Genomic DNA, 12,059 nt, shown 5'->3' with positions numbered 1-12,059 from the left:
AGGTTTGTCAAAAGTTTAGAAGACGCAGTTAGTAGGATGAGGATGCCTTTTGTGGACTAAAACCAACACATGCACTCACTTACTACAAACACACACTCGGACTACAAACAGATATGAACAGTATAGGCCTAGGCACGCGGGTGTTTAGGCCTATACAGTGCAATGACTCAGCCAGGCTTCTGTGCTCTGTCATCCCTGCCTCAGCAGCCGCCACAGTAGCATCAGTGACCTCTGCACTTTAAGTGGTTACGCTTTATGTTTGGTCTCATACAGAAGCATATGCCAGTCAGATTGAATCATTACAGATGGCAGCAGTTGTTATTTTTTGTGGTATGAAAAAATCCCATGCCGTATTATGGCGTATTTTTGCCTGACCAACTGTAAACCTGAAGGCAATAAATTGCCCAAAGCTGGCCCTGGAATCTTTAAGCAACAGATGTGTGAGCCATGGCTTTGGCCCAAAAGCAGCGGGGGAAAAAACGAGAATGAATTGTTGGGTATTGTTTCATCACCTGTGCAAAGCGGCTTGGACCCTGTCGCTTAGGGACTCATAGAGACTTTTGATTAGCAGGTAACGCGGGTCAAATTAAAAACAATTTTGATTTAGTACCCTAATGATTCTCGTGTCGTTTTATAGGAAGGGAAATTGCTGTCACGACCGATTTCGGCTTGACGTCGGAAACCGAGGCAAGTCAGTCGAGGGCGCAGGTGTCACGGTGTTGAAATGTCTGATTTATTGCTGTTCCGTGTGAAAATACTGTTACGTGTCCACTTAACAAGCGTAAACTCATGTGAATGCAATCCATAGCAATTGGATACAATTAACCTTTGACCACTGCCAACTGAAATTGAGAATGAATGTAACCTCTGTGAGAACCTTGCCTTATCTCTGAGCGGAATGCTTACCATTTTGTCAGAGTTGAAGTGTGTTGTGGTTTGACATGAATTGTGCTGGTCTACTAGGGAAGCAAAAGTTATGTCTGACATATATTACACCATGTCTGTTAGATAAGCTCATTGCTACAGGCTTTCTGTAATGTGACATTCATGATATAATAATGAAAACATGAGAATTTAGTAATGTAACAGCATAGCCAGATTTTATATCTCATTTTCCATTGTGATAGGACGCATACACCAAGTCCACTGGGTGCCTTTTTACATTGTGGGTGGGTGTGCATGCTCCTGAGTGTGATTGTCCATGTGAATGCAGAGTGTAACTACCTACTTAAGTGTTGTGGACTGTGACTGTAGGTAATTGTATGTTAGTGTGGGTGTCCCTTCATGTCCCTCAGTGTGTGCGTTCATGTGAGCACTTACTCACTGTCCTCTGTTTTGGCCATCGCAAGGTTAATGTTTAATAGTGTTAGCATAGGCCCAAATGGTTTACCAAGTAACATGTGAACAAAGTACAAAGACAAACTGCCTTTAAATTGTTTAACTTGGGTCAAACGTTCTGGGTAGCCTTCCACAAGCTTCCCACAATAATTTGGGTGAATTTTGGCCCATTCCGCCGGACAGAGCTGGTGTAACGGAGTCAGGTTTGTAGGCCTCCTTGCTCGCACACGCTTTTTCAATTCTGCCCACACATTTTCTATAGGCTTGAGGTCATGGCTTTGTGATGGCCACTCCAATACCTTGACTTTGTTGTCCTTAAGCCCTTTTTGCCACAACTTTGGAAGTATGCTTGTGGTCATTGTCCATTTGGAAGACCCATTTGCGACCAAGCTTTAACTTCCTGACTGATATCTTGAGATGTTGCTTCAATATATCCACGTAATTTTCCGTTCTCATGATGCCATCTATTTTGTGGAGTGCACCAGTCCCTCCTGCGGCAAAGCAAACCCACAACATGATGGTGCCATCCCCGTGCTTCACGGTTGGGATGGTGGTGTTCGGCTTGCAAGCCTCCCCCTTTTAACATATTGATGGTCAATATGGCCAAACAGTTTTATTTTTGTTTCGTCAGACCAGAGGACATTTCTCCAAAACAAAAAGTACGGTCTTTGTCCTCATGTGCAGTTGCAAACCGTAGTCTGTTTTTTTTTACGCGGTTTTGGAGCAGTGGCTTCTACTTTGCTGAGCGGCCTGAAAAATCGTGTGCGAGCAAGGAGGCCTACAAACCTGACTCCGTTACACCAGCTCTCTCTGGCAGAATGGGCCAAAATTCACCCAAATTATTGTGGGAAGCTTGTGGAAGGCTACCCAGAACGTTTGACCCAAGTTAAACAATTTAAAGGCAGTGCTACCAAAAACTAATTCACTGTGTGTAAACTTCTGACCCACTGGGAATGTGATTGAAAGAAATAAAAGCTGAAATAGAATGATTTCTCTCCTACTATTCTGACATTTCACATTCTTAATATAAAGTGGTGATCCTAGCTGACCTAACGGAATTTTGACTAGGATTAAATGTCAGGAATTGTGAAACTAAGTTTAAATGTATTTGGCTAAGGTGTATAAACTTCCGACTTCAACTGTGTGTATGTATATTTATTTATTTGTCCTATTTATTCAAACTCACTTACTCCCATAATCGTGGTTATACTTTCCTCGCAGAAAGTGGGTCAAGGAAAAGTCATGTTTGAGGTAATTCACTCCTGGGATGGGCCTCTGATCATTATGTGACATTGGTTAACCTGGAGAGAAAGGTCATTTGGAAGTATGGGTTTTCACACAGAAATGGACAGACCTAGAGGACCGTGTGTGTGTGTGCCACTAAAACAGTGGAGGTTGAAAGTGGTTGAAATGAATAGTAGGATACACATGGTTTTAATGTAGGTGAACAACCAACCTCCTTTAAAAACATACTAGGTGCAATTATAAATAGACACACGCATTCGGGAACCATTCCCAAACATAATTCCTTGGGGAAAATCAGCTAAATCCTGAATGGAATGCGCGTGTGTAATACAAAGATGGTTTGTGGCCTCATGCTGTATTTAAAAAAAAAATTTTTTTAATGTCTTGTTCAAGGGAATAGTTCTAATTCATGTTTTAACACAGACATGACAGAAGATGTACATATTGTTTTACAGTAAACCACACTGTGACTGTACCATCAGTGGGCTACCGGCAAATGCATCCGATGACATTTGCACCTGCAAATAGAACTTGATTTCTATGGTATATCAGACTGTCGATTTAAAAAAAAGTTCAACATGTAACATAATGTCCCTTTTGGTTTTGTAGACAGAGTAGGATATCACTTTTTCTTCCCACGTGTCTAAAAACCTTTTCATCCGGGCATCACCTTTTCCCTCCTTCCCTCTCTCACTGACAGTAAGGCCAGATTGTCATTTCATAAAAAGGCATTCCATTCAGCATTTAGCTGATTTTCCCCAAGGAATTATGTTTGGGAATAGTTCCCGAATGCGTGTGTATATTTATAATTGCACCAAGTATGTTTTTAAAGGAGGTTGGTTGTTCACCTACAGTAAAACCATGTGTATCCTACTATTCTTTCTGTGCCGCATGTACTGTACATTCGAGGTCGTATTTTCACAATCATTATGTATTTTATGAGCCTCTGTGTCCTGAAGGTATGAAGGTAATCAAAGAGATGCCATTGTGCTGGAAAGTCTTAACAGGATTAAAGAGCCTATCGGCTTGTTGGTTTTATAGCCGGCCAACCAATGACTAGCAAGCGAGCAGTCAATCAAATGGGCCCGATGATGCCGTTACTTGCACCTCCCAGATGAAAAGAGCTCTAAAACCTTTTTTATTGACATCAAAGACATCAAGTAAAAGTTGGCTGACGCAACAAGGATGATCTGTTTATCTCTGACTGAGAACATAAGGTTTTTTGCCTTCTGGAAGAGGTGTATCTGAGGTGTACAGCCATGAAATACCGCTTGAAGGGTAATAGGCTTTTTTGTCTGGAATGATATTGCACAAACTGTCCGTTTTCTATCTCCGGGGGAGTGAAAGAATCATTTTGCTGCAACAGCTTGCCTACCCAAACAAGGTGGCTTTTCTTTTTCCTCGCTGTGGTTGGTGTTGGAAGCCAAGTTTTTTAAAAAATTTTACTTCAGTGAAAGAACCGGCTTCATTGAGAAGTCTTGACATGCGTTATAATTTGTGTCTCACGTAATTCTCTCCTTTTCCTACCTGGCGTGCCACCAACCCTAAATGGAAACATCAAAATCTTTTGACGGTGTCTGATGTGTTATCTCACCAAGCTGTGTCATCCCCATTATTTATTTCATATTTGTGGTTGACAGCACTGTATTTCGTGCCAGATGTACAACCTGTATCGCAGTGGATCAAATCGAGTTGGATCTTGGATCAGACACTTACACACAATGTCTTTCTGTTGTCGACGACTCCCTTGGTCAGCAACGTTGTCCAGACAACGCAGTCAGCACTCGGGGAAAACTCCCTGCTACTGCGCCCTGTAAAAGTGATCTGGGGGCATCTGACCAACACTGGCAGAAACCACTTCTGTTACAGATGTATAGCCTACCCTTCCTTGTTAAATCATACTAACATGACAAGATGTAAGATTTGTGAGACGGTTCTGCACAGTCTCCCTTTGCCTGACTCTTGATTAGAGAACGGAAATGCTATCCTGCGCAATTAAAATCCAATTGTTCATCTGGAAAAGCTTACTTTCCTCTTATTTCTCAAAGTTGCCTGTTTTTAAAGCCGATCTCCCTGACACATCTGTATGTGACATCATAACAACACTGTTTCTTAGGAGATTGGCTCAGCTCGCTATTATTGTCGTGGTGGGTGGTCAGGTGGGAGGCAGGCAGTGAATTTTGGGCCGGTAGGCTGGCAGACAGACACATTATTGACAGTGTATTCTCCTTGAGGTGACTGGCCCTGATGGAGAGAGGGGCAGCGTGAGAGGTGTGATTTAAGACCCCTTGGCCGCAGGTCCCGGGGGGAACCGGCCCGTTGTGGGTAGCTCGTTGAGTCCTTCTAGGAGTTTATGGAGACAAGATACTGAATCACAGTGTGTTGTAGCTGTCATTTTTTGTTGTTGAAAGGAACCGCTGACAGCGGTGAGAGATTTGTGTAAATGATAGTGTCTCGGAGAGGTGCTTCTTTAGGGAAGCTTTGAGATGTTTTTTCTTCTTCTGCTGTGGTTGTAAAAGTCACTCAAATACTTTGCCCCTATAGGGAAGGACACGTGCTTCTTGAAGCAACACTTGATCTTTTGTCAAACGGTAGTGTTCAGGCAATTATTTACTTCACTAAATAAATGAAGCTTAATAGATATTGTGATCAGTGTTTCGGCAGTGGACTGATGCTTTACTATGTCGAATGGCAAACTGGAACAGTTCTTTTGGCCCCCTCATATACAGTATGACGGACCCAATCATAAGTGACCCTGCTTTAGAGTTTGCCCCTCTGACCATTTAAATGTTTTAATTTCTTTTTTTCCTTCAACAAAAGTAGATTATTTGTCACAGAGACTATAGTGAGAATGACATTGCAAGCAGACCTTACATGTTCCATGCTTCTTCCCTAGTTTCATACTTGCGCTCTTACCAGCCAAAACCAACTTCTCGTGAGTAAAAACTTAGTGTGTGTCAATTCCTTTGAGGATTATTTCATTGATCCACATCAACTCTCTGAAACAGTGCTGCGTTGGCAGAACATAAGACCGTGTCCACATTTCAATACAGAGGTCTCATAACCATTTATTAAGTTATACTTTATTACTTTTAAAATATTATCAGAGGCTCTGGCGATCAATATTTAATAAAGAAGCAATTTAGCTGGTAACTCATAGCTTCTGTCGAATAAATTATTCTTTATCAGTTCAGTGTTCGCATATTTAGCCTGGCAGAACAGTCTGTGCATTCTTCCTCTTTCCTCAGAGATATTTTTACTTCTGTATCATCATGACTTTTTTCCTGTGTTTACATTGTATTATATTGGAGGTTGTGGGGCTGCCACCCCATTTGCATTTCCCAAAAATGGATACAAGGTTTATTGTTGTAAGTATGGCATTTCATTATTCCAATACATTGCCATCCAAAAACAGTTTTTTTTTTTCTTAGCCTTGTGCATCAGTAGGTTTCTACCATGTCCTGAAATGGCCAACATCTTTAATAAACCACAATTACAACCCCAGCAGGGATGAAGTTGACCATTCCTATTCATCTTTACACAATGTTTCATCTTATCTCAAACAACTCTTCTACCAATGTAAACATAATATAAAAGTAACATTTCCCAAATGTTTTTCCAAGGAGTCCAAGATTCCCAGCATGAGAAGATGGTCCCCGTCACAGGAGAGGGAGTGATCCATAGTCCGGACTTCCCACTCACCTACCCCAGGAGTACCGTGATGGTCTGGAGACTAGTGGCCTCCAATGACAACATGAGAATCCAGTTATCCTTCGACGAGAGGTTTGGCCTGGAAGACCCAGAGGATGGAATATGCAAGTAAGATCATAAGCGTAAACCCATATGAAATATGCCTATAACATATTGTGAATACAACTACGATTTATATTACAAATGCAACATATAGACAACATAGCTACACTATATATAGAAAAGGATGTGGACACCCCTTCAAATGAGTGGTTTTGGCTATTTCGGCCACACCCGTTGCTGACAGGTGTATAAAATGGAGCACACAGCCATGCAATCTCCATAGACAAACATTGGCAGTAGAATGGCCTTACTGAAGAGCTCATTGACTTTCACCATGGCATTGTCATAGGATGCCACCTTTCCAGCAAGTCAGTTCGTCAAATCTGTGCCCTGCTTGAGCTGCCTCGGTCAAATGTAAGTGCTGTTATTGTGAAGTAGAATCGAGTGTTCTGCCCTCACAATGTGTAAGTATAAAGCTTGGCAGACAGCTTATAACTCCCAATAAAGACCCCGGAGGAAGGAGTACCATTTTTAATGTTTAGTGAGATGATTCTTGCAAAACTGTCAAGTACAGAATAAAGAAAATATTATTAGAAAATGATTTGTACACATTCATACATAAATGCGTACACAAAGAATAGACTCCTGCATGAACCATCACGAGCTAACAATACAATAGGCCTAGGTAGTCAACATGACATTGCAGAAAGGATGACAATTTACCTGACTGGAAAAGTGCCACAAAATGACTAAAACAGCAATACACATATTAGGTATACATATAACATAATTACAACGGTATCATCTTGTAACATAGAGATACCTAGGCACTCACATTAGCCAGATACACAACCATATAAAGTAAAGGAAGCTAAGTTGCGTGTCAAAGATAGCTAACATGCTGACACCCAATGTATTCTCCTATGGTGATTAGTTAGCACACATTAGCTTAGCAACATCGCGACCCTAAAGCCTAGGAAAAAAACATTTTAAAATGTAAATCTTTTAGAAAGCACAGCTTGAAATAACGAAAGCATGTACTAATGACTCCAAAACCAAAGGTGCCTACTTAAAGACTTATCTTTATCCAAGGCTTAGTAGGTAAGGAACATCAAGCTTATCTGTATGTTTCCGTTGGAATGAGCTCTGAACACGAAGTTAGTTGATTTAAAGCTACAGTACCCATGTTTGCCACTAGATGACAGAGTAGCGCAATAGAGCACTATAATACTATGTATAGATAGACATATAGTTATCAGAACAGTCCTCACTTAGTTTAAATACAATATGCCTAGACAATCTGGACCCTCTCTTTCTAAAATGATCTGCCGATATTTTTGCAACCCCTATTACTAGCCTGTTCAACCTCTCTTTCGTATCGTCTGAGATCCCCATAGATTGGAAAGCTGCCGCGGTCATGCCCGTCTTCAAAGGGGGAGACATTCTAGGCCCTAACTGCTACAGACCTATATCTACCCTGCCTTTCTAAGGTCTTCGAAAGCCAAGTCAACAAACAGATTACCGACCTTTTCGAATCCCACCGTACCTTCTCCGCTATGCAATCTGGTTTCAGAGCTGGTCATGGGTGCACCTCAGCCACGCTGAGGTCCTAAACGATATCATAACCGCCATCGATAAGACACATTACTGTGCAGCCGTATTCATCTACCTGGCTAAGGCTTTCGACCCTGTCAATCACAACATTCTTATTGGCAGACTCAACAGCCTTGGTTTCTCAAATGATTGCCTCGCCTGGTTCACCAACTACTTCTCTGATAGAGTTCAGTGTGTCAAATCGGAGGGCCTGCTGTCCGAACCCCTGGCAGTCTCTATGGGGGTGCCACAGGCTTCAATTCTTGGGCCGACTCTCTTCTCTGTATACATCAATGATGTCGCTCTTGCTGCTGGTGATTCTTTGATCCACCTCTAGGCAGACGACACCATTCTGTATACATCTGGCCCTTCTTTGGACACTGTTAACTGAGCTCCAGACGAGCTTCAATGCCATACAACTCTCCTTCCGTGGCCTCCAACTGCTTAAATGCAAGTAAAACTAAATACATGCTCTTCAACCGATCGCTGCCTGAACCCGCCCAGCATCACTACTCTGGACGGTTCAGACTTAGAATATGTGGACAACTACAAATACCTAGGCGTTAGGTTAGACTGTGAACTCTTCTTCCAGACTCAAATTAAGCATATCCAATCCAAAATTAAATCTAGAATCGGCTTCCTATTTTGCAACAAAGCATCCTCCACTCATGCTGCCAAACATACCCTTGTAAAACTGACCATCCTACCGATCTTCGAATTCGGCGATGTCATTTACAAAATAGCCTCCAACACTCTACTCAACAAATTGAATGCAGTATATCACAGTGCCATCCGTTTTGTCACCAAAGCCGCCCCATATACCACCCACCACTGCGACCTGTACGCTCTCGTTGGCTGGCCCTCGCTTCATACTCGTCGCCAAACCCACTGGCTCCAGGTCATCTACAAGTCTCTGCTAGGTAAAGCCCCGCCTTATCTCAGCTCACTGGTCACCATGGCATCACCCACCCGTAGCAAGCACTCCAGCAGGTATATCTCTCTGGTCACCCCCAAAGCCAATTATTCCTTTGGCCGCCTCTCCTTCCAGTTCTCTGCTGCCAATGACTGGAATGAACTGCAAAAACCACTAAAGCTGGAGACTCTTATATCCCTCACTAGCTTTAAGCACCAGCTGTCAGAGTAGCTCACAGATCACTGCACCTGTACATAGCCCATCTGTACATAGCCCATCCAAATACCTCATCTCCATACTGTATATTATTTATTTATCTTGCTCCTTTGCACCCCAGTATTTCTACTTGCACATTCATCTTCTGCACATTCTATAATTCCAGTGTTTAATTGCTATATTGTAATTACTTACTGGCCTATTTATTGCCTTACCTCTCTTATCCTACCTCATTTGCACATGCTGTATATATACTTTTTCTACTGTATTATTGATTGTATGCTTGTTTATTCCATGTGTAACTCTGCGTTGTTGTATGTGTCAAACTGCTTGGCTTTATCTTGGCCAGGTCTCAGTTGCAAATGAGAACTTGTTCTCAACCAAGCCTAACTGGGTAAATAAAGGTGAAATAAAAAAATCACTTTTATATCACTTTTTTAAGGAGTAGGATGACTTCGGAGACAGGTCTGAAGTACACCTTAAGGGTGCCCTGACTCATGGCTTTGACTTCAACCTTTCAAACTTTTGTCACTGCTGGGTACAGTTTTGATGACGAGTCCAACAGGCCATTCGTTTCTGTGGACCTGAGTGTCCTTCAGTAAGATGACATCTCCAACTTGCCTTTTTCTGTGTGACTGGAGAGTCACCAGGTATTCTTGTCTCCATCTCCAAAATGTGTCTGCGAGACTGTGAACTTGTTTCCATTGCTTGCTGTAGAGATCTTTGAGGTCAAAGTCGCCTGGGGGTGCTGTTATTTTATTCTTCTGTGTCAGCAGCATTGCAGGTGTCAGGACTGCTGGCATCTCCAGATCTGTAGACACTGGAACTAAGGATTGAGCGTTCATGATGGCTATGACTTCAGCCATTAGTGTGGTGAGAACTGTGTGTTCCAAGAGCATGTCATCCAAAATGCAGTGAGCGACTCCCAACGTCCTCTCCCAAGCTCTTCCCATATGTGACACATGAGGAGGATAGGAGGTCCCTGTGCATCCTTGATCTTGAATATAAGTACTCAGTCCCCTGTGCTGATCTTCAGCTCTTTGCAGGCTCCAATGTAGTTTGTGCCAGGACCTGAGTGGAGTTGCTTCACAGGTCCTCGGATAGAGAAGAATCTTCTCAAACCCAGCTGTTCAACTCGTCCATGAAGAATTCCCTGTCCATGATTTCGTGGGAAGATGTGATCTTTGACAGATGGGGCCGACTTGTCATCGTTGTATTCCTTCAAACACTTCCGAGGTCGTCTATCTCTGGTTGGGATGGCGGCCTCCATCCAGCTCTGTGGTCCCTTGGCACAGTGTTGTGTTAACCAGTCTCTCTTTGATCTGGATGCTGTTAGCGCAAGGGCTAAGGAATGATGTGCGTCCATTGTGTAGCACGTTTGTTTTGTGAAGGCTCACTTTCGCTAGTTTGTGAGCTCCGTCCAGACATGCGTAACTCCCCGATGATGAACCAGCCTAGGTCTAGACAATCCGGGTAGTGTGCTTTGTGCGGCCTATTGTACTGATCTCTGATTCTGTGCATTCTCAGTAGATCTCTTACAGCAATCCTCCTTCTGCTTGGGCCTGGGAAGAGTACTGGAATCTTGTCTGTGACTGGCTTCAGATGAGGGTGATGACGTGCAACTTCAGGTGAGGGGGTTCTCTGATCTGTCGTCTGGCATCATGTCCAATTCTATGTGAGTGATGAGAGTGAACACTGTCTTGCCGTCCATTGACTCGAAGATGTAGTTGCTTGCGCTCCTCCCAGATGTCTCCACAACTGCTGAACATGTCTTCAGAGTGTATGGAGCGGAATCGCCTCGGACAGCAAAGAAGTCGAAGAACTTGGTTCTTGCTAAAGACTTGTTACTTTGTTCGTCTAAGACAGCGTATGTTCTGAACGCCTTTGTCTGTCTATGGCCTGCGGGATACACTTTGTCTTAGCATATCTTGGAGCATGACCTAGAGCTGAATGCGTCTCCACAGATCTCAGTACACTTTGAGGTTACTGCAAGTGTTGCGCTCTCTTGCTTTCCGCCATGATGGTAGCAGAGTTTTCTGTTCTCCACGAGGCTGGCCCCGGATGCAGCATGGATGGATGTCTATCACTGTCACATTCTTTGCACAGCACCCCTTTCCCACCATCTTTTGTGAGATGACTGGTTGAACCACAGAATCTGTAATATGTGTTTGTCCTTGAGACTAGACTTAAGCTTATCTAGTATCTTGCTCCTGAAACTGCAGCATTTTCTCATCGGATGATTATTGTTGTGCAACAACACTGTTTGGGTCCTCAACTTTCTTCCCTGAGAGTCTGGTTGGCTTCAGACTCAGATGAGACTTCTGTCTTCCTTATGGACACCGGTGTTCTGTGTTTTGTTGTGCTTCATAGGTGGGTTCTCAGTCTTTGAAGAGCTATAGCCTCACATTCAAGAAGGCAAGACTTGGAACATTGTGTGGCTTTGCTTGGTTTAGGATGAACTTGGCAAAGAAGGAAAAAGGTGGGAATGCAACCCTATTTATCTTCATTGTATTTTGACGCTGTAGGAAGCTTCTCTATGATAGGATTGACTCCAGCTCTAGAAGCAGGTCCCCAAGCTCTCAGCTTCTGGTTGTCTTTGTATGTTATCCTCGGAAATCTTCAATTTTCTTCAGAAGTGCGTCTTCAATTTCTTCAGGTGAACCTTAGCAGTCTTCAAGTCTCTGCCATAGAATTGTGTGCCCTGCTGTTGCGTTGTGTACATGCACCTATCTTATTCTCTTGGCCTGCTCAGATGACTCAGCCATTTGGAGAGTAGGTCCAGCTCTTCTCTGGTTGTCAGATTTAAGTCATGGGTGCTGCTAAGGAAGGATGATTTCCAGGCCCAATAGTTTTCTGGGTGGTCGTCAAACTTCAGAAGGCCAGAAGTACAAAAAAAAAAAAAAAGTATGAATGTATGTACTTGTAAGTCGCTCTGGATAAGAGCGTCTGCTAAATGACTAAAATGTAATGTAAATCTAACTCACCATTTTCACAACGTATC

At 42.9% G+C, this 12,059-nt stretch overlaps 1 protein-coding gene across 2 annotated transcripts in view; it reads left to right on the top strand.

The window, feature by feature from the left end:
• Nucleotides 1–12,059, top strand: part of LOC129827969 (platelet-derived growth factor C-like) — a 95,035-nt gene that overhangs the window by 30,163 nt on the left and 52,813 nt on the right. For both annotated transcript variants that reach the window (XM_055889289.1, XM_055889290.1), the window contains exon 2: nt 6,207–6,402. In XM_055889289.1, the coding sequence (XP_055745264.1) occupies nt 6,207–6,402 (196 nt within the window). The remainder of the gene's footprint in view (nt 1–6,206; nt 6,403–12,059) is intronic.

Source organism: Salvelinus fontinalis, chromosome 29 (assembly GCF_029448725.1).
Source record: "Salvelinus fontinalis isolate EN_2023a chromosome 29, ASM2944872v1, whole genome shotgun sequence".
NCBI classification, from domain to species: Eukaryota; Metazoa; Chordata; class Actinopteri; order Salmoniformes; family Salmonidae; genus Salvelinus; species Salvelinus fontinalis.
Note: the sequence above shows the minus strand (reverse complement) of the source record. Positions and strands in the feature narration are given on the sequence as shown.